Source organism: Neomonachus schauinslandi, chromosome 6 (assembly GCF_002201575.2).
Source record: "Neomonachus schauinslandi chromosome 6, ASM220157v2, whole genome shotgun sequence".
Classification (NCBI taxonomy): domain Eukaryota; kingdom Metazoa; phylum Chordata; class Mammalia; order Carnivora; family Phocidae; genus Neomonachus; species Neomonachus schauinslandi.
The window spans coordinates 32,328,668-32,350,540 of NC_058408.1; the positions used below are offsets into that span (position 1 = coordinate 32,328,668).

Consider the following 21,873-nt stretch of genomic DNA (forward strand, 5'->3'; position numbering starts at 1 on the left):
GTTTCCTTTGTAGATACCACATGCTATCTCCCTCAGTCACCTGGGTTAGATACCTGGAAATCCTCTGAAGTTCTCATTCTTTACCATTCGCCTAGCCAGTGATTATTAAGGCTTGTAGGTTCTACTATTAAAATAACTCTTCTTTCTAGTTTATCTCCACTGCGTCTGTTTTAATTTAAATTCTCATAATAGCTAAGTTGGGCCACTGTGATAGCTTCCTCTTAGCTTTCTAGTTCTAGTCTTAACCGCTTTTATTCCATTGGCCACTGTTTTCTAAAATGTAAACGATGGTGTTACTTCCTAGATTTAAATCTTTTGTTGGCATACCAGGTACATCAAACTGATTAATAGTGCAGGCTCTGGGCCTATACTGCCTAGCTCTGCCACTTACTAGCTTGTGTGACCTTACCAAGTAGCTTAATTGTTCTAAGCTCCAGTATCCTAATTATATAAAATATGGAGAATAATAGTACACTTCTGAGAGGTTTGCCAGGATGATTACCTGAGGTATTCTATGTTAAAAGACTGTGATAGTGCCTGCAACAAAGTATTCAAACATTAGCCACTATTTTTATTACGATTTAACTCTTTTCTACTTTTTTCAACCTCTTCTATTGTTTTTCTGATAGGTGTTTTTTACTCCAGCCACATTGCAGTTCTGTCAACAGGTCACATTCCTCATGCCTGACTTCCACTTTAAGAGTCAGCTCAAGTATATTCGCATTTAGGAAGGCTGTCCTACCCTTCTAGGTGAAGTTAACTCTCCCTTCTTGTTCTCATAGCTGCTTAAATGTACTTCTTCTTTATGTAGTGTATTATAATTTCTTTTAAACTTCTGTACTAGCCTGACAGCTTCCAAGGGCTGGGACCATATCTGCAATTCTGCATTCTCAGCACCTAGCACCGAATCTGCAATATATACATACAATAAATGGTGATTGAATGTGAATCATAGCTTCTGCAGACACAAGATAAAGTGTAGCTTCTGGTCTGTAACTTCCAGATGTAGGTTTTATTTATTTATTTATTTTTTTAAAGATTTTATTTATTTATTTGAGAGAGAGAGAATGAGAGAGAGCACATGAGAGGGGGGAGGGTCAGAGGGAGAAGCAGACTCCCTGCCGAGCAGGGAGCCCGATGCGGGACTCGATCCAGGGACTCCAGGATCATGACCTGAGCCGAAGGCAATCGCTTAACCAGCTGAGCCACCCAGGCACCCCAGATGTAGGTTTTATTGACCACCAAGTTCATAGCATAGTACCAGACACATAGTAATTATTAAGTATTTGCTAAATGGATGTGATATTGAAGAACTTAAATTCAACTTTAAAACAGTTCATTCATGGAATGTATTTCATTTTTAATGCTATTATTCTGCTTTCTAATTTATTTTAGATTCATTAGTATACAGAACTCCTAATTCTAAAACAAACAAAAGGACCAAACCCATTGTTGCTGTGGCACAGTCTACTTTGACCTTCATAAAACCATTAAAAACAGGTAAGTGTCCATTATTTTTTAAGTAACTGAAAAACTGACATGGGATGAAGCATTAATTGCATTTCAAGTAGAAATGAATTGATACTTTTTATTGAATTAAAGCCTTGGAGAATTGTAAATATGTGTATTCAAATAACAGGATATTTCCTTAGACTTCGGTGAAATTAACTCATGGTGACTAGGATTTTTAAATAACCAGGAGGTACAGTGGTACTTTTTTCCTTCAAACTTTGATTATATTTTATACCTAAAACCTTTTCAACTGTTTTTAGCAAGTAGTGGAAAAGCAAATATTGTTCAGTGTTTTAAAGGTGGTTTTGCTAGTGAAAAATGGTCTTTTGCTATATATTGCATGATAATTTAAAAGAGAATTTCTTACACAATAAACCAACTGTATTCTTAGATATTCCTAGACACCCAATGCCGTTTGCTGCAAAAAACATGTTTTATGATGAACGCTGGAAGGAAAAGCAGGAGCAGGGCTTTACTTGGTGGCTAAATTTTGTATTAACTCCTGATGACTTCACTGTAAAAACAAATATTTCTGAAGGTAAACATTAAATTAATGTTTAAATTAAATAATGCTCTTGTTTTAACAGTTCTTAATATGAATTGTCATTTTTTAATTATGCATATATATTATAGTTAATGGCATGGTTCACTAATTCATTGACATGAATGCTAAAGATTGTGTAGGTGAGAATTTGTAGGGAATTCTTTACTGAAGGTACTAAACTTTGCTTTTTCCTTTTGCTTTCCATTCTTGTTCATCAGCCAGTGCAATTCCAGCCTTTCAGGGGAATGAGTTTTATTTTAATATAGATTCAGTCTGAGTTAAGAGTGAAACATGGCTACTAAGAAATCCAATTCACTCTTTACCACATTAATAAAGTACAATGTCCTGGTGAATAAATCTAACAGTCTTCTATGGCAAACGTCTCAGTGCATGTTCTGGAAAAGAGGAGACTCAGGTGTAGAACAAGATGGAAACATGCTGTCCTTCAGACATTTGAAGGCTTTTTTCCTGAGAGAGAAGGAAACTTCACTTATGACATTCTTGCATAGAAATTACAGGATCAGTTCGACTCAAGCTAAGGAAACATAATTTCTCCTTGTTGCAGTGTTCAGAGGCCTGTCTGTATTTGTTAGAGAATACTGTATAGCATGTTTACATTAAAAGGCCCTTTGGCAAGACAGTCTCTAAGGCAGCTTTTCTTTTTTCTCCAAAAGTAAACACAGCCTGATTTTTAGTTTTCTTCTTGAGAGAAAATATGTTTTATAAAAATTCAAGTTGCATTTCAAGATTTAATTGATTTTTTAAAGTCACATTCTTTAGAGACTTCTTTTTTTTAATTTATTAAAAAGGATTGAAACAGAGAAACTAGTTGGGAGACTATTTCATTAGCGTAGATTAGAGATGATAGTATGTGAACTTGGGTAATAGTGATAGAGGTTGTGAGAAGTGGTTAGACTTGAGATCCATTTTGCAGGTAGAGCCCCAAGTTGCAAAGATAGAATGGCCTAGGGTACTGAGTGAATGGTGACACCCATATTTTGAGATAGGAAAGAAAAGAGCAAGCTTGGAAGGGGCGGAGAATAGACCCTGTTTTGGCCATCTGAAATTTGCATTTATTGCTGGATGTAAGGACATCTGTATATATTGTTTAACCAGAAACATTCTTCCTTTTGTTTTTGCCCAGTAAGTGCTGCTACTCTTTTGGGAGTGGAGAGTCAACATAAAATCAGTGTTCTTAGAGCTCCTACAAAAGATGAAATGTCTCTCAGAGCTTATACTGCTCGGTGCAGGTTGAATAGATTACGTCGTGCAGCATGTCGCTTATTTACTTCTGAAAAAATGGTTAAAGCTATTAAGAAGCTTGAAATTGAAATTGAAGCTCGGCGGTTAATTGTTAGAAAAGATAGACACCTCTGGAAAGATGTGGGTAAGAAGATTATAGAAATCTCTATAAAGATTCTTTATATCTAAAGATGTGATTATTTATATTTTTTAAAGATTTATTTATTTGAGAGAGAGAGAGCATGCATGTACATGAGTTGGGGGAGGGCCAAAGAGAGAGGGGGGAGGGAGAGAGAGAATCCTCAAGGAGACCCCCCACTGAGTGCAGAGCCTGATGCAGGGCTGATCCCAGGACCCTGAAATCATGACCTGAGCGAAAATCAAGTCAGATGTTTAACTGACTGAGCCACCCAGGCACCACTTGAGATTAATTCTTTAAAAACACTCAAGATTTTATATTTCAGAGTCAAATATATACATGATTTGACTTCGCTGCCTAAAATCTCATGTACGTTAATATGATCATATATATTTAAGAATGGCATGTATTTAACTCATTTCGTATAAGTGATTATCCCTATTTTCCACTGATTTCTCTCCATAAAATTTTATTTATTGTCTCTATTTGATTAGTGGTCTGAGCTTACTTGCTTTTCACATGCATTTCAGGAGAACGGCAAAAAGTCCTGAATTGGCTGTTGTCATATAATCCTTTATGGCTACGAATCGGCCTAGAGGTAAGTATATGCTTCAATTTTTGAAATTTTATATTTTTTATTATATACTTTTTTTATATATACCTTTAGTAGACTTATTATGTATTTTTAATAGATTTTTTAATAAAATATGGTTTCACTTATAAAGTCATTTTGTTAGCTTCATTGGTCTTTCAGTATAAAATTTAAGGTCCTTTAATAAATACTTAGTAGGTAATTAGATCTTGCCAGTATATATTATTGCCATATCATCACATAGTAATTTTCCTGTTTTCTTAAATATATATAATTTGGTACTGGATATCGTAAGTATTGTAAGCTCCTTTTTGAGGTTTTACAAATGATATACTTGGCTGTTTTAAATATATTTTCTAATTTAAACCTCTTCAAATCCCAGTGAGGTATGTTTTATTATTTCTACTTCACTGACAAAACTGAAGCTTAGATTTTAAGTGACATGCTTTATGCCAGTTATTAGTCAGGATTTGAATCTATACCCATCTGATGCCAGAGCCTAAACTTGTAACCATTTTGATGCAACACTTCTCATAAAAATGTTGTCAAATTTGAGTTTTACACTTAGCGCATGGCTCAGTAATACTTAGAGTTTTAAACTAACTGAATGAAAAAGACACTAGTAGTTGACTATTAAAGATATGATTCTATTTTAAAAATGCTCTATGTTTCCAGTTTTCTTTCATCTTTTACTAGTATACTTTTACATTTTCTTTAGGCTTTTTGCCATTGTCATGTAGGATATTCTATTCTTCAGCTTATTCCAGGTGTTAGAATAGAATGATCTTTGGTACTGAAAGGAATTGTTAACAATAATTTGGCTTTTATTTATCAAGAAATTGAGGCCCAAAGAGAACAAATGATAAGCTTACTGAGGTCACACAGTTTGATAGTATCATTGCTAAGTTTTCTTATTTCAATTTAGTATGCTTTTTGTTAATCAGAAAATTACATATCAGCTGGCTCTGCTTTCACATGTCAAATAATTCTAGAACCTTAATTGGAGTAGAACCCCTCTATTTGGGCCAAGGTAAAAAGCAAGAGAGTTAGTAGAAATTTGTAATTCCTTTTAAAACTTCTGCTTGGGAGTGCCTCAGTGGTTCAGTTGTTTAAGTGTCTGCCTTCGGCTCAGGTCATGATCTCGGGGTCCTGGGATCGAGTCCCGCCTCAGGTTCCCTGCTCAGCAGAAAGTCTGCTTCTCCCTCTGCCTCTCCCTCCCCGGCTTCTGCTATCTGTCTCACTGTCTCTCTCTCTCTCTCTCAGATAAATAAATAAAGTCTCTAAAAATAAATAAAAAAATAAAACTTCTGCTTAGATGTAGTATATGTCGCTTCCATCCATATTCCACTGGCCAGAGCACATTATCTGGCCAAACACAAATGAGGTAGGAATATTATCCTCCCACAAGAGACACAGCAAGTCCATGTCGGTTGGTGGGAATGTATAATCCTTTTAGATGGAAAGGAGGGATGAGTAACTATGAATACCTTAAGGTTCTGGTGGTGGTCATGACCTTTGAGGATTTTAAGAAAACATCAGAGGCAAAAAAATTAGTAAATAAAGATAAAGTTTTTCTATTTTGGCATATATTTTCCATGCTTTTATCTCTACGTTTGGTCAATGTAAAGTTATAAAATATAATTTGATATAGTTTTAGTTTTTTCTAATTGCTTTAAAAATCATTAATAATGGGGCGCCTAGGTGGCTCAGTTGTTAAGCGTCTGCCTTCAGCTCAGGTCATGATCCCAGGGTGCTGGGATCAAGCCCTGCATTGTGCTCCCTGCTTGGTGGGAAGCCTGCTTCTCCCTCTCCCACTCCCCTTGCTTATGTTCCCTCTCTCGTTGTGTCTCTCTGTCAAATAAATAAATAAAATCTTTTAAAAAAAAATCATTAATAAGCATATTGATGTTAAATTTCATATTTAAATGAATTATGTTATACGCAATTAATGAATCATTGAACACTACATCAAAAACTAATAACGTACTATACGGTGGCTAACTGAACATAATAAAAAAAATTTTAAAAATCAATTATAAACAGATCTGAACTTCCCAAATTATCATTTTAGATTATTTGCAGATGGGTTTCTACCCGTTAACTATTAGAAAACTTTTAATGTTTAAGTTTCTGTTGTACCATCATGATATACTTAGTAGGATAATTAAAATTGAATTTGAACAACATGCCTACATTTGATAGTTCTTTGAAGGAAAAAATTAAAATGTAAATATGGTTTGTCAGATGATTTTTAAGAATTTATCTTAGTCCTGAGCGTTTGCCTTTTTTCATCGTACACCATATACACTAAAGAATGCACAAAGCATATAAAGTTTAAAGAGGTTATTTAGCAAATATCCATGTTATTTCCATACTACTTAGAAAATAGAACATTGCCAAATCCTTAGAAGATTGTAGTTTGCTCTCCCCTTGTTGTATCCTTTTGCTTCTTAAAGGTCACATAGTCTTGACTTTAATTTCTTTTCAGACAATTTTTGGAGAACTTCTGTCTTTGGAAGACAACAGTGATGTCATGGGGTTGGCTGTGTTTATTCTGAATCGCTTACTTTGGAATCCTGATATAGCCGCTGAGTATAGACACCCCACCGTTCCTCATCTATATAGAGATGGTGAGTAGTTCTGCCTCCACTGCATTCTTTCCACACTATGCATAAATGGCTTCTTCTTATTCTTTCTGGTCTCTGTTTAAATTTTACCTTCTTAGAGATGCCAGTATAAATATTCTCTCTTTCTTTACACCCATCATTCCCCATCACTTCCTCCATCACTGTAATTATTTTTACCTTTTTGTTGTCTCTACCCACCCTCTCCTCACAAGTAGGCTGTAAGCCCTGTGGAGATCATATTTTTTTTAGCTTGTTACTATAAATGTGGCATCTAGGATGCCACCGGCATAGAGTAGGTGCTTATTAAAAATTTGTTGCATGAGACAGACTAAATCAGTTGATATCTCTGTGTCTGTGCTTTCTCCTCCATGAGCTGGAAATATTAGAAACATACAGTTTTATGAGTATTACATGAATTTCATACATTTAAAGCACTAAGAAAGGCACATAGTGTTCTATTTGTGCTTATTATTACTTTTCTTTGTTAGTATGTTATCATATTTTAAGGTGAAACTTGTCTTTCACAGATTAACTTGCTATGCTTTTTTGTACTTTTACTTAAGGTCATGAAGAAGCTTTGTCTAAGTTTACATTGAAAAAGTTATTGCTGTTGGTTTGTTTCCTTGATTATGCCAAAATATCCAAACTTATTGATCATGACCCTTGTCTCTTCTGTAAAGATGCTGAATTCAAGGTATAGTGTTTATTTTCTCTTTTATATTTCACATTTAAGACTTTGACTTGTTTTTATTGTTATTTTCTCTTTAAAAACTTCTAAGTTTCCCAAAGAAGAATACTCTGGAGTGGAATAGGATAGGAATACCTATCTAGTCTATTTTATTAGTAGTTCTAACCCTGCCTAACTTATTGGTTGACCTTTCACCAGCACACAACCCTATTAAGTTTTGTTGATTTGAGAACTCTGAGGAATTAACTGGAGGGGAAATTTCTTTCCTAATTTAGCATATTATCAAATGAATTCTAATTTTTGGAGTCTGTTATTAATTATGAGCAATTTTTTAAAAGGCCTTAAATTGGAAATAGATGTACATTATTACCATATGATATGAAACTGACTTTTGTTATGCTACCATTAATTTTACCTCATTTCTATATGCACAAGATAAGAATTTGTTGTTATTGTAAACAAAATTACAATCTTGGGATTTAATACCTGCAACTTGTTTCTCCACAGACTAGTAAAGACATTCTTCTGGCTTTTTCACGAGACTTCCTAAGTGGTGAAGGTGACCTTTCCCGTCACCTTAGCTTATTGGGATTACCTGTTAACCATATTCAGACACCATTTGACGAATTTGATTTTGCTATTACAAATCTTGCTGTAGACTTGCAATGTGGGGTGCGTCTTGTGTAAGTATAAGAAATAGAAATATTTTACTTAATGGAATAGACTAAAATTTTCTGGAAAACACTTTTTTTCTGTATTTACATAGTCTTTCTTGCTCTTTCTTTCTTTTTTAATTAATTGATTTATTTTAGAGAGAGAGTTGGGGAGGGGTCGAGGGAGCGAGAGAATCCTCATGCAAACTCTCTGCTGAGCACAGAGCCCAACATGGGGCTCAGTCCCACAACCCTGAGATCATGAAATGAGCCGAAATCAAGAGTTAGACACTTAACCAACTGAGCCACTCAGGTGCCCCCTCTTTCTTGCTCTTTCATGTGATGCCATAAATTTTTTTTAGGGTAAAAAAGATTGGAATAAGTATCTGCAATACTTTTGTAAAATGGTGTCAATTTTAGGTCCAGAAATCTTGTTGCCTATGCACATTTTTTTTCATGCTGACAGTGACGAGGGTCTGTGAGTAGTGACCAGTGATGCCCCAGAAAAGAAGTTGGGACAAGCATGGAACTAATTAAAATTCAAACATTTAAGTAACACATTATGTTGACAGGGTTTCATAAGTACTGTTATGACTTGGAACCAATTCTAGTAGTATTATTAACCTTGTTTTAAACATGAGAAGTAACAGTTTTATACCAAGTTTTATACCATGGTATTGGGACATAAATTCAGGTTGTCTGGCTTCAAATCATATAATATTTCTCGGTAACAAACTAAAATCCTCAAAATTGGCTTTTGTATGAGTCCAGTGAATTACCAGTTCCTGCTTTGGAAGGAGTGACCATGAGCACAGTACAGTACTGCAGTTGGCCTCTTCAGGATATCTGCGTGGGGGACATTTGTCTTGTTTCTAGGAAACTCACCAGTTGATACTACATTTGACATTTGTGAGGAAGAGATCTCTGGATCTTTATGAATCCCTAGTTCTTCAAAAACAACATACATGTCACTTGCTTCCTTCTAAATTAAATTTCCATGAACATTCTTTTCTGATTATATGTTCTCACAACAAGGTAATAGTCTTTTGAACCTTACTGTAACTATTTCTCACTTGAGCAGTTTCCATATAGGCTAGAGCATTTGCTGAAAATGTTTCATATGTTATTTTTATATTTGTTTAATTTGTTCATTTCATAAATCCAAGCCACTACATCTGTTTCTGGCCAATAGGAATTCACATTTTTAGACTTTCTCCACTTTCCAAGGGGGGGGCAGTGATTGGTTTTATGTTCAGTGCTATTTTCCACAATGGAAGACATTTTTTAGGCTTTTAGGATAGTTACTAAGGATTTAGCAGTGTTGGATGTTGATGCTTTTTAGTTGGTCAGGAATTCTAACTAGTTAAGAGACTTGATTTTGCATACTAGATTTCCGCTTACTTCAGTGTCAGCAAAATGATCCTGGATCTTCAAGGTCATTTGAGAATGCTTGAGAATGGTTAGTCCACTGATGCCAATAGGTAACGGGTTGGTCTCCTGTTGCAGAAATACTTCATATGTCAGTTGGGTGGTTAGCTTGGAATGATCTTAAGTGACTTTCTAACCTTCAGAAATTATGGTTATATAAACAGTTCTGCCAAATTTTAGTTCTGTAAACAATTCTGCCAAATTTTAGCTATCTACAATAATCCATTGGGGCTTGCTTTTTCTGTAGAAATATCGATTATTGTCTAGTAGATAAAATACTAGTGACCTAGATGATATTAGGGGTTTGAATTTAAGTTGTAGTATATATGTCTTTTTAAGGTAGGTGCTCAAATATTTTTACAATAATCTGGTACAGGTATAACAGAATGGCTTTTGAATCTGTTAAATCTGAGTTTTAGTCCATACTACTAACTGTGTGACTGTTAGTAACTGTGTGACTATAGGCAGTTTACTAAATTTCTCTGGGCTTTGGTTTCTTCATCTGCAAAAAAAATGGGATAATAATGCCTGACTGTGGGACTCACTATGAGGACTAAAATAAGAAAAGAAAGTACTTGCTTGGTGTGTAGAATACAGTAGCCCCTCCATAAATATACTTTCTCCCTTCCTTTCCTTTTCTTTTTTCCTATAGAACTCTGTTAATTTGTTCATGTGTGCATTTGTGTATGTCTCATCTTTTTTTCTTACATTCTGTTCATAGACCTCAAACCGCAGGCTTAAAATGAGAAATGACTCTTATTTGCCAATTATGGAGCAACAGTTTTCAGTTAGTTTTTTGGGATCTTTTTCACCTACAGTCCTTTAAATTAGGGGATTTATGTGGGTGATAACTGTATTTAAATAAAGTTCATCTTGCATTTTTTGTTTGTTTTTTAAAGGAAAGTTAAGTTTATTTCTTCACATGATAAGGACAATCATACATTGACAGATCCTTACTGTCTCAGTGTGGGGAGGGTAAAGGCAGGATATTTATGATATTTTGGGGCCTGGTTTGAGCCCCACCTTTTGATGCAGGGAGCTTTTCATATATGTTTTTATATGACCGTGTCATCTGAAAATTCCTTTATTGTTAGGCGAATCATGGAACTTCTCACACGGGACTGGAATCTCTCAAAGAAACTCAGGATTCCTGCAATAAGTCGTCTTCAAAAGATGCACAATGTTGACATTGTTCTTCAAATTCTTAGATCACAAGGAATTCAGTTAAATGATGAGAATGGTAAAAATTGAGTAAAGATAAAAGTTTTTCTTCTCACCAAAAATTGATATGTACGTATATTGTGCTAACAGATTGTCTTTTCATTTACAGGAAATACAATCCTATCTAAGGATATTGTGGATAGGCACAGAGAAAAAACTCTTGCATTACTTTGGAAAATAGCATTTGCTTTTCAGGTATTGTACATTTGGTAAATTTTACACTTTTTATCAAATTTTAGTATTGATTTATAAAAGCATTTTTCATCAAATAGACTAACAATAACTGTTCCTTACTGGGGTTTATTCTGTCCCAGGAACTGGGGTAATTGCTTTATATATATTCCAATTTAATCTTCACAATACCCCTGTAAGGTAGGTGTTATCACTGCTTCATAGGTAAGGAAACTGAAGCTAGAAGCTATAGCATTATAGGACGCAGCGATGAGAATCCAGGCTTGTGTGACCCCAAATCTTACACATGACACACTATACATTAGCCACTATGCATTCTATCACTTCTGCATGAACTATGTTTGCCTTTAAAAAAAAAGAAGAAGAAGAAGAAGAAGAAGACAGCGATGACAGTGACTAACTTCTATGGGTTAAGAATGACATATGAAAAACATAAAGGTATTTACCCTTTTTTGTGTGTGTTTCAGGTGGATATTTCCCTTAATTTAGATCAGTTAAAAGAAGAAATTGACTTTTTAAAACACACACAGAGTATGAAGAAAACAATGTCTGCACGATCATGCCATTCTGATGCTATTACCAATAAGAAAAAAGACAAAAGAAATAGTGGTTCCTTTGAACAATATAGTGAAAGCATAAAGCTGTTGATGGAGTGGGTAAATGCTGTTTGTGCTTTCTATAATAAAAAAGTAAGTTTCTTTGTTTTTGTTTTAGCTCACTATTTTTAAGTACATTTTGGTTAAAGTCAAACTTTATTCATAAAATATTTTATTGCATTTCTTAAATAATGTAGTTTATATATAACCAAACTTTTCCTCAAATGAGTGAGGGTGTTTTCACATACTGTATTTTATCTAATCTGTCAACAATTGTAGAATGCACAATCTTTTTATGTATTACTAAGAAAGAAAAAATGCCCTAGTCAGGAGTCTCAATAGGAGACATTTGTATAGAGTGGGGCACCTAAGGATCACACCGTTATCTTAAAGATAAATGCAAATAAACTCACCGTGCAGAAGGGGACAATAGAGAACCTGACCACTGGGTACAAGGAGGAGGAAAAAAATCTAAGTTGAGTGTTTTGTAATCATTTGTTAGATTGATACTGTATTTCTTTATGAAGGGTACCTTTAAATGTAAATAGGTGAAAATGAATAAAATAATGGTAGAGAATATGAAGCCAGAAAAATGATAGAGTACATGTTGCTAAATATAGTAAACTGTTAACACCTTGAACAATATTGTTAGTAGAAAATTTGTCAGATATATGGATAATCTTCTGTGTTTTGACTAAATACCAGAGAGCTACTGAAGGCTCTAGGGGAGAATGTGTTCCATACCTTTCTCTTAACTTCTGGTGTTGCTGGCAGTCCTTGGCATTCCTTGGCTTATAGATACTTTACTCCAATCTCTGCCTCTGTCCTCACATAACATCTTCCTGTGTGTCTCTGTGTCTCTCTCCATATAAGGATACCAGACATTGGATTAGAATGAATCTACCCTACTCCACTGTGAAAATTAAACCTGTAATGGCCCTATATCCAAATAATGTGATATTTTGAGGTTCTAGGAAGGACATGAATTTTTTGAGAGACCCTATTTCTCCTAGCACAATAATCAAATTCTGTTTTTGAAAGAGTATTTTATAATTGAGAATTTGGCTATAAATACAATGTTATCCTAGGTACTATTAGCCACTAATGTGATTTTCATAGCTATTAAAAGGAAATACAGACTACAAAACCATTAATATCCATATTACTGTCTAAATACAGTTAATCATTTTTCTGCAATTTCCAATCAGGTGGAGAATTTTACAGTGTCTTTCTCAGATGGCCGTGTATTATGTTACCTGATCCATCACTACCATCCTTACTACGTGCCTTTTGATGCTATATGTCAGCGTACTACTCAAACCGTAGAATGCACACAAACTGGTTCAGTGGTGTTAAATTCATCATCTGAATCTGATGGAAGTTCTCTGGATTTGTCTCTCAGAGCATTTGATCATGGTTAGTCCCTTTTGCCTGATTAACTTTTCAAGTGTTTTCTTTGTCACATCAGATTTTTGACTGGAGCTGTCTAATCTCTTTTTTATTTACATAGTAGAAAACACTTCAGAACTATACAAAGAACTTCTAGAAAATGAAAAGAAAAATTTTCAAGTGGTTAGGTCTGCAGTTAGAGACCTTGGTGGAATACCTGCTATGATTAATCATTCAGATATGTCCAATACAATTCCTGACGAAAAGGTAAGAGTTTCTCAACTAATAACAAGAGTCTCAGAAGGTGACACAGTAAGGTGCATATTCTCTGTCAAACTTCTGTTTTCATCTCTTCTGTTTTCTCTTAGGTGGTTATCACTTATTTGTCATTTCTCTGTGCAAGGCTTTTGGATCTTTGTAAAGAAGCAAGAGCTGCTAGACTTATACAGACAACTTGGAGAAAATACAAACTAAAAACAGATCTAAAACGCCAACAGGTACTCCCCCAAAATGAAAACACTACAATGTGAATTGTACTTCACAAAATACCAGTTGATTGATTCCCGATGTGATTTTTACATTTTACTGATGTATGAAGTTATTGACATAATTTTAATAATTGTGTGTGTTTTGAGTTAGGGATGGGTATTTCTCCCTAACTCCTGATGTTTCCTTCACTGGGTGTATCTTCCAACCACTGTCCCCTCGCTTGCTCTAGGGGAAGTAGAATAACTTACCCCCTTTGTAAATTTGTAAAAATGAACTGAGGATACCTGACTCAGCTCTTTTCTTCTTCATGGAATCTAACCTATCTCTGGGAGCAGTTTTCCATGAATTTTTCATGCGGTGTTCTGGGAGGCTTGATCTTGCTGCTGGAGTGCCCCTTGAGTCTGGGTGTCAGTGTCTGATTTTGCAGTTCAGTTAGCCAGCTCATTTTGTCTGTCATGAAACTTTTCCAGTGTACCCTTTATTAGTTTAAATGTGGAATTTGGTTTCTATTGTTTTATTTCTCAAAATTTCTGGGACCTGGGCACAGGGATAGTGATGTTATTTTTCGTTTCCTTTTGTGACCCCAACAGTACAAAATTTTACGTTAATGTAAGCTTTTTTTTTTAATTCTGAGAAAAATGCAATTTTTAACCATCTGTGAAATGGTCTCCTTGATCAAGTTGAACAAACTATTCTAATGCTTTTTTCTCCCTACCCCTGTAATGATCCTGTATTCACTTATTTGGAAAATGAAACAAAATAAGCATCCATGCTTGATAAATTTATCAGATATTTCAGAAATACTTTGCACCTTATACTCCTCCTCAGTTTTGAGTTACTGTGCATTTATGATAGAGTTCTTAATAACTATAAAACAGCTACATTTTGGCAACTCTTAAACATACCATGTATTTTGTCATAGTTTATCAGACTCGGAAATAACGCTAATTGAGATAATTTGCTCTTACCCACTCAAACTCTTGGTAATAACTTTTGGGAACTAGGCAGTACTGGCTAGAACTGGCTGATACTCACAAATGGTCTTTTCTGCTACCGTATATATTCTTTGTGCCTTCTTTTGCCCCTTATCTTCTCAGAATCTGCCTCCTTGCCCACATATTCCTTAGAGGATAACTTCATACTTCTGGAAGCTTATAGGAGAATTGCTTTAGGAGAGTTTTCAGCAAAGACTCTTTCCTGGCTGGTCCTCAAATTATTTCACTAATTCTGTTTATATGACATTGAGAGATTTAAAATCCCATGAAACAGATATTTATCAGAATTGGGGAGGGTAGTAAATGAAATCTGCTTTATTTTCTGCTCAAGACGACCTTATACTAATAAGATATAAACTAGAAAGATTTCTTATTAGCTCTTTGCTGGTGAGATCCCTTTTCCTGATTTAGGAAGTAGAAATTTTTCCGATCTAGGTAGTAGAAATTTCGTTGTTTTTTGAAGACCACTGGTTCTCTCCTTTCTCCAGGCGACCATGCTCCATCTCTTATACAATTACACTAGCATCCAATTACGTCTTTTCATTTGCTATTTGGAACATTAAGCAGTAGGTCCCCTGTATATTCTCATAGAAATATTATAAGCTAATAAACATATAAATATTACCTTGGGGTAGCTAATTTTTCAGTTGTTGTATTTTCATGTCATTGTTATACTTCATATAAACTATCTATTGAGAATAGACTGGCTTAAGTTCTTGTAGTGACAAGTGAAAAATGACTAATGGCCTAATTATCTAATGAATGAAGCAGGATTATCCAAGGGTACCTGATACATACTACCTTTTAGTTCTTCCTGTCAAAGAGTAGGCATAAACTGTAAAGCAAAGTAAATCCCTGTATGTGGCCCATATGCAAGGTAAAATAAAACAACCTTGTAATAGGTTGGCTTAACAACAGTATAGAATTAAAAATGATGACATGCAGTCTAATTTAGAGAAGAAACAGTGACTTCCAGGATTGGAATTTTTACCATCAGTTTATATAAGTTTTCAAACAGTTGCTAGTTTTTGTAGTACATTTGCCTTTTTGGATTTGTCTATTTTCCATCTGTAGCGTCTCTAATGTCACATAAAATTGTTCCATTTTAATTTGCTTGAGATTGAGATGGTCTACAAACAGGTAAGTGTCAACTTACCTTAGCCTACTGTATCTAGGAGTGCCCCTTGCCCTTAGAACTTTCGACTCAAATGCAACTTTTGACTATTTTTTTTAAGCTAATAGGAAATGCTTTTTTTTTAACCCAGTTTTTGTTTAATCGTGGTAAAGAGCACATCATAAAATTTACCATCTTAACTCTTTTTAAGTCTACAGTTCAGTAGTGTTAATATATTCACATTACTGTGAAACAAATCTTCAGAAATTTTTTAACTTGCAAGCCTGAAATTGTGCTCCTTAAATAACTCCCCATTTCCCCTTCCTCCTGGCCCTGGAAACCACCATTCTGCTTTCTATTTCTATCAATTTGACCATTTTAGATACCTCATATAAGTGAAATCATGCAATATTTGTCCTTTTGTGACTGGATTATTTCACTTAGCATATGTCCTCAAGGCTCATCCATGTTGTAGCATGTGGAAGAATTTCCTTCATTTTTCAGTCAGCATAGTATTCCATTGTATGTAAATAGCACGTTTAGTTTATCCGTTCATCTTTCTGTGGGCATTTAGATTATCTCCACCTATGGGTTCTTGTGAATAATGCTGCTGTGAACATGGGTGTATCTCTTTGAGACCCTGCTTTCAGTTCTTTTGAATATATACCTGGAAGTGGGATTGCTGGATCATACACGGTAGTTTCATTTTTTAATTTTTTTGAGGAACTGCCATACTATTTTCCAAATTGGTCACTATGCGTCGCATTTTACAATCCCACCAGTAGTGCACAAGGATTCCAGCTTCTCCACATCCCTGCTAATACTTGTTAATAGTGCAGAGATACCTCAGTGTGGTTTTGATTTGCATTTCTCTGACAATTAGTGTTGTTGAGCATCTTTTCATTTGTGTGTCAGCCATTTGTATGTCATCTTTGGAGAAATGTCTATTCCTTTGTCCATTTTTAGATCAGGTTATTTGATTTTTTTTTTTATTGTTGAGTTATAGGAGTTCTTTATATATTCTAGAAGTTCCCTTATTAGATATATGATTTGCAGATTTTTTTTCTCATTCTGTAGATTAAATTTTAACTTTGTGGGCGCCTGGGTGGCTCAGTTGGTTAAGCGACTGCCTTCGGCTCAGGTCATGATCCTGGAGCCCCTGGATCGAGTCCCGCATCGGGCTCCCTGCTCGGCAAGGAGTCTGCTTCTCCCTCTGACCCTCCTCCCTCTCATGCTGTCTGTCTCTCATTCTCTCTCTCTCAAATATATATAAATAAATAAAATCTTTAAAAAAATTTTTTTCACTTTGTTAATTGTGTTCTTTGCTAAACAAATTTTTTTTTAAGTTTTTGATGTAATCTCATTTGTCTGTTTGTTTTTGTTGCTTGTGCTTTTGGTGTCGTCCAGTAAATCATTGCTAAATATGAGATTTTTCTCTATGTTTTCTGTAGGTAGTTTTATAGTTTTGTTACATTTAGGACTTTAATCCATCTGGAGTTAATTATGTATATGGTATAAGAAAAGGGTCCAGCTTCTTTCTTTTGTATGTGATTGTCTAGTTTTCCAGCAGCATTTGTTATAGAAACTGTTCTTTTTCCATTGATCGCTCTTGACACCCTTGTCAAAGATCATTTATCCATGTATATGAGGGTGTATTTCTGGGCTTTCTATTCTATGCCATTGGTCTGTATGCCTGTCTTTATGCTAGTACCACAGGCATTATTGTAGCTTTGAAATATGTTTTGAAATTGTGGGTGGGAGGGGGGATGCTTTTAATTTGGATATCTGCAGTCTTAAAGGCCATATGCTTCACAGGGGCACTGACAGTGATGTTAGATGGCTTCATCAATTTGTTGGACATAATTCCTCAGCCCAATTTTAGAATTGTCTAGTCTTCTTTCACTTAGGAGTGACCTAATATATAACTCTCACCATTTCTTAGTATTTGTTTCAATCCATTAACTACATTTTTCCTTTCTTAGAGTGGCTGTTTGATCCCTTCCATAGTTGAATGTGTTCCCATACTGTGCAGTTTCCACCCATAGATACCAACACCTGATTATAATTAATTAATAATTAGAATCTAATGTCTGTGTAGAGCCCATCCTTGGATGGTGAGCTGTCCCGAATAGCTGCATAAAGGGTTATCAGACATGCTATAAATTGTTCTTTCCACCAAAGGGAGTAACTTATATTCTAGTTTCCAATTCAGATAACTGAAATGATAAGTCTGGCGTTGGAGAGTGTGGCAAAGTGATTGCGTAGTTCCAGCACTGGTTATCCTACCAGTGGACTGACAGTCTACTTGACTTCTCTGTCTCAGTTTCCCCATAGTCTTAAAAGTGGTACCTGTTCATCTGTTCTTATGGTTGTGTGAGCATTCATGAAGTGTTTAGAATGGTGTCTGAAGCCTAGTAAGTATTTGACCTATGTTGTTTTTGCTGGTAATTCATTATTAGAAGTAACAGAAATAGAGATATGTAGGGTACCAGCCTGTAGTGCTCCCAGGGCAGGTAGCTCTTCTTCGGCCACTTCTGCTATCGAGCAGTCCTGCTACCACTTCTCGTAACCTAATATTCTGTCGTCTTGATTGTCTGTGCCTTAAAGCCATAATTATTCTGTGCTAAAAGTAGATATTTTGCTGCTTCTCCCTTTTTGTAAATTCCTTTGTTCAAGTTGTTACAAAGCAATACATTGTAAGGCATTTTGTTTATTTTAGGGTCTCCTTTTTTTCTTTTATTTCTCCATATGGCCCACTGCTTTTTTCAAAATCAAGCATGAATTCTCTGGGCCGTAATCTGAGAAACATACCACATTTAAATTGCCTTTATATTGATTATTGAAGATCTGTGATAAATCAAACATGTCTGTGATCTTTATTTTAGGATTATATTCCTAGGAATTTTTGTTCCATCATATAAATATATATGCATGTCCACCTATCAGACCTTTCAATATTCCTGGAAGTATCTATACGCCAAAGAGAAGCATATCTTAAGTCTGGGGATGTTTTATTTTCAGGATCAATTTGATTAATATTTAATAGATGATTTTCTTACAAACTTAAGTAATTAAGCTTTTGATTCATATTTGCTTTTTTTTTTTTTTTAGGAGCGAGACAAAGCTGCAAGAATTATTCAATCAGCTATAATCGCTTTCCTAACTAAACAACGATTGAAAAAGGAGATTAATGCAACATTGACCATTCAGAAATATTGGCGAAGACTCTTAGCACAGAGAAAATTATTAATGTTAAAAAAGGAAAAACTAGAAAAAGTTCAAAATGAATCAGCATTGGTTATTCAGGTATAGTATCCTGGTATTTTGAATTTAAAAAGTTTTAATGACATTTTTAAGGAAGAAAGTAAAATATAAAGTTTTCAATTATATTTTAGGCTTTCAAATTTTTCTGGTACTTGAACAAATATTAAATACCTTCCTACTACTTCCAAAACTCTTTACTATATTCAGCATAAAGCTCAAACAAATTGAAATGCCTCCTCTTCTCTGAAGTCTAATTCTTTACCTCTTCTGTCTTCTTTGTTTTATATTAGAGGTTTATGCTCCATGGGACATGATGACATACTGCATCATTTTACTTTATATATCCACAGACTCAACCAAGCTCTTTGTTTAATCTCTACTATGGGTCCTGGAAACTTATTTTGGGATAAATGTGTGCACGTTTTCCTCTGTAGCACAGTTAGTTGGCATATAACAAAATATTACCTATAATCTATAGAATGCCTATGTTAGTTTTCTATGTAGTAAAAAAAAATTTAACATATCTACTTTACATAGTAGACATATTCTTTATATCTATATGTTATTAGATCCTATTTTAATAACAACAGAGAGGTGTACTATTTAAATTTACCCTATGTAAATGTCATTGAAGCTTTACCCCATAATTTTATCTATTTTATAAATTTGGAAATTTTTGTGTCTGGCTATTACTATTGATAAGTGAAAGATTCTGATTTAATAAATTATCTTTTTTTGAACCTTTTTTTAATGTGAAATATTACATAGAAAATTGCACAGAACACGTATGTAGAGCCTGATAGTTTTTCACAAAGTTAATACCCATGTAACCACTACCAGGTCAAGAAATAGAATATTGTCAGCTTCTCAGAAGCCATTTCGCGGGCGCCTGGGTGGCTCAGTCGTTAAGCGTCTGCCTTCAGCTCGGGTCATGATCCCGGAGTCCCGGGATCGAGCCCCCGCATCGGGCTCCCTGCTCAGCGGGGAGCCTGCTTCTCCCTCTCCCACTTCCCCTTGCTTGTGTTCCCTCTCTCACTGTGTCTCTCTCCGTCCTATAAATAAATAAATAAAATCTTTAAAAAAAAAAAAAGCCATTTCGCAATCCATTAACCCTTCCCTCCCCCACCCATAACCATTATTCTAATATATACTTTTTTTCTATACATCTTCTTTAAACACTATAATTTTGTCTTCCCTGTTTTTTGAATTTTATGTAGCTAGGTTCAAACCATGTAAATTCTTTATTCTACATTATTAAATTTGTGAGATTTCTCAGTGTTGAGTGTAACTGTGGTTTAACTTCCAGTCTATAATATTTGTAATTTATTTATCTTTTCTATTGTTGATGGACATTTGGCTTTCCATTTGTGAGTTATTATGAGTAATGAATGCTTCTATGAATGTACCTTTTGGTGTGAAATGTATTCACTCTGTTTGATATATACCTATGAGTACAATTCTTTGTTTTTTGAGTGTATAGATTTCAGTTTTCATAGATACTGCCAAAAAGTTTGTAAAGCAATTGTAATACACACCAGCTATTTATGAGTGTTCATGTAACTCCATGTTCAGGTAAATAAATACTTGGAAATTGTCTGTTTAATTTTAGCCATTCTGGTGGTTGTGTAGTAGTATCCTAGAGTAGTTCTAATTTGCATTTTCTTGATAATTAATGATATTGGACACCTTTTTAAATTGGAAATCTTCTCTTGTGAAGTGCTATTTCAAGTCTCTTTTTTTCAATTTTTCATTTTGATTGTCTTCTTGTGGATTTGTAAGAGGTGTTGAATAATCTGGTTATTAGAATTTTGTTGGATTTGGGTGTTTCAAATACCTTCTCCTAGACTGTGATTTACTGTTTTATGAAATGAAAATTCTTAATTTTCTATTATGGTTAGTGTTTTTTTGTGTACCATAATCCAAGGCCTTGAAGATATTCTTCTACATTATATCCTAAAAGCTTTAATGTATTATCTTTCACATTTAGATCTCTCCTGATTTGTATTAGGGACTATTTTTTCTTTTTTTATATATGGATATCAAATTGTTTCATTTGATTTACTGAAACAACCATCCTTGCCTCATTACTGTACCACCTTTAGCATACATCAAATATTCTTATATCTGTGCTTCTGTTTCTAGAATTTTTTTCTGTTCCATTGTTCTTTTTTGTCTTTCTTTGGGCCTTGTACTCTAGCTTTACATGAAATCTGAATAACTAGTAGATAAGTCCTCCTCCTTTGTTTTTTTGTTTGTTTGTTTTTTTAAAGGTTTTATTTATTATTCTGACGCTGACAGAGAGACAGCGAGAGAGGGAACACAAGCAGGGGGAGTGGGAGAGGGAGAAGCAGTCTTCCTGTGGAGCAGGGAGCCCGATGTGGGGCTCGATCTCAGGACCCTAGCTAGGATCATGACCTGAGCCGAAGGCAGACGCTTAACCAACTGAGCCACCCAGGCGCCCCGCTCCTTCTTTGTTTTTTTAAAAGAAGTTTTTAGCTATTTTAATTCTTCTGCATTTTGATATACATTTTGAATCTGAAGTTTAAAAGTGTTGGAATTTGATTGAGATTTAATAAATACTGAACATGGTATCTATTCCCTATTTATTTTGGTCTTGTTTAAATGTCTCCTAACTTGGTTTTATGATTTGATGCAAGAGGTCTTAAATACTTTTGTTTTTATCTATATGATACATTTTTAAAAATTTAGATTAAAAAAATTTTGATTAACATTAATTAAAATTTTAATTTTTAAATTAGCACTCAGTAAAATAGACCTTTTTTGATGTGCAGTTCCATAAACTTAAACACCTGTACATATTTGTGTAATCACTACATCAGTCAGGTTACAGAACAGTTCCATCACCCAGAAAAACTTTTGCATGCTATTTGTGGTCATTCCTCCACCCACACCCAGCCCTAGGTGACCATAACTCTGTTCTCTGTTACCATAGTTTTGCCTTTTTGAGAATTTCACCTAAATGGAGCCATATACTATGTAACCTTTTGACACTCACTTTTTTTCACTCAGCATAATGCCTTTGAGGCTCCTTTAAGTTGTTGCATGTATCAATAGTTTGTTTTCATTGCTGAGTAGTATTCTGTTGTATGGAGGTACCACAATTTAATTATACATTAACCTGTTAAAAGGTATTTGTGTTGTTCCCAGGTTTAGGTGATCTCATTGCT

At 34.7% G+C, this 21,873-nt stretch overlaps 1 protein-coding gene across 1 annotated transcript in view; it reads left to right on the forward strand.

Moving 5' to 3' along the window:
* The window catches only part of ASPM (assembly factor for spindle microtubules), a 63,868-nt gene that overhangs the window by 13,625 nt on the left and 28,370 nt on the right, over window positions 1-21,873 (forward strand). The window contains 14 exon segments of the mRNA XM_021682500.1: window positions 1,396-1,500; window positions 1,904-2,050; window positions 3,201-3,443; window positions 3,968-4,035; window positions 6,518-6,659; window positions 7,220-7,350; window positions 7,852-8,027; window positions 10,520-10,665; window positions 10,756-10,841; window positions 11,306-11,527; window positions 12,643-12,850; window positions 12,948-13,090; window positions 13,192-13,320; window positions 18,533-18,727. Of these exon segments, the coding sequence (XP_021538175.1) occupies window positions 1,396-1,500; window positions 1,904-2,050; window positions 3,201-3,443; window positions 3,968-4,035; window positions 6,518-6,659; window positions 7,220-7,350; window positions 7,852-8,027; window positions 10,520-10,665; window positions 10,756-10,841; window positions 11,306-11,527; window positions 12,643-12,850; window positions 12,948-13,090; window positions 13,192-13,320; window positions 18,533-18,727 (2,141 nt within the window).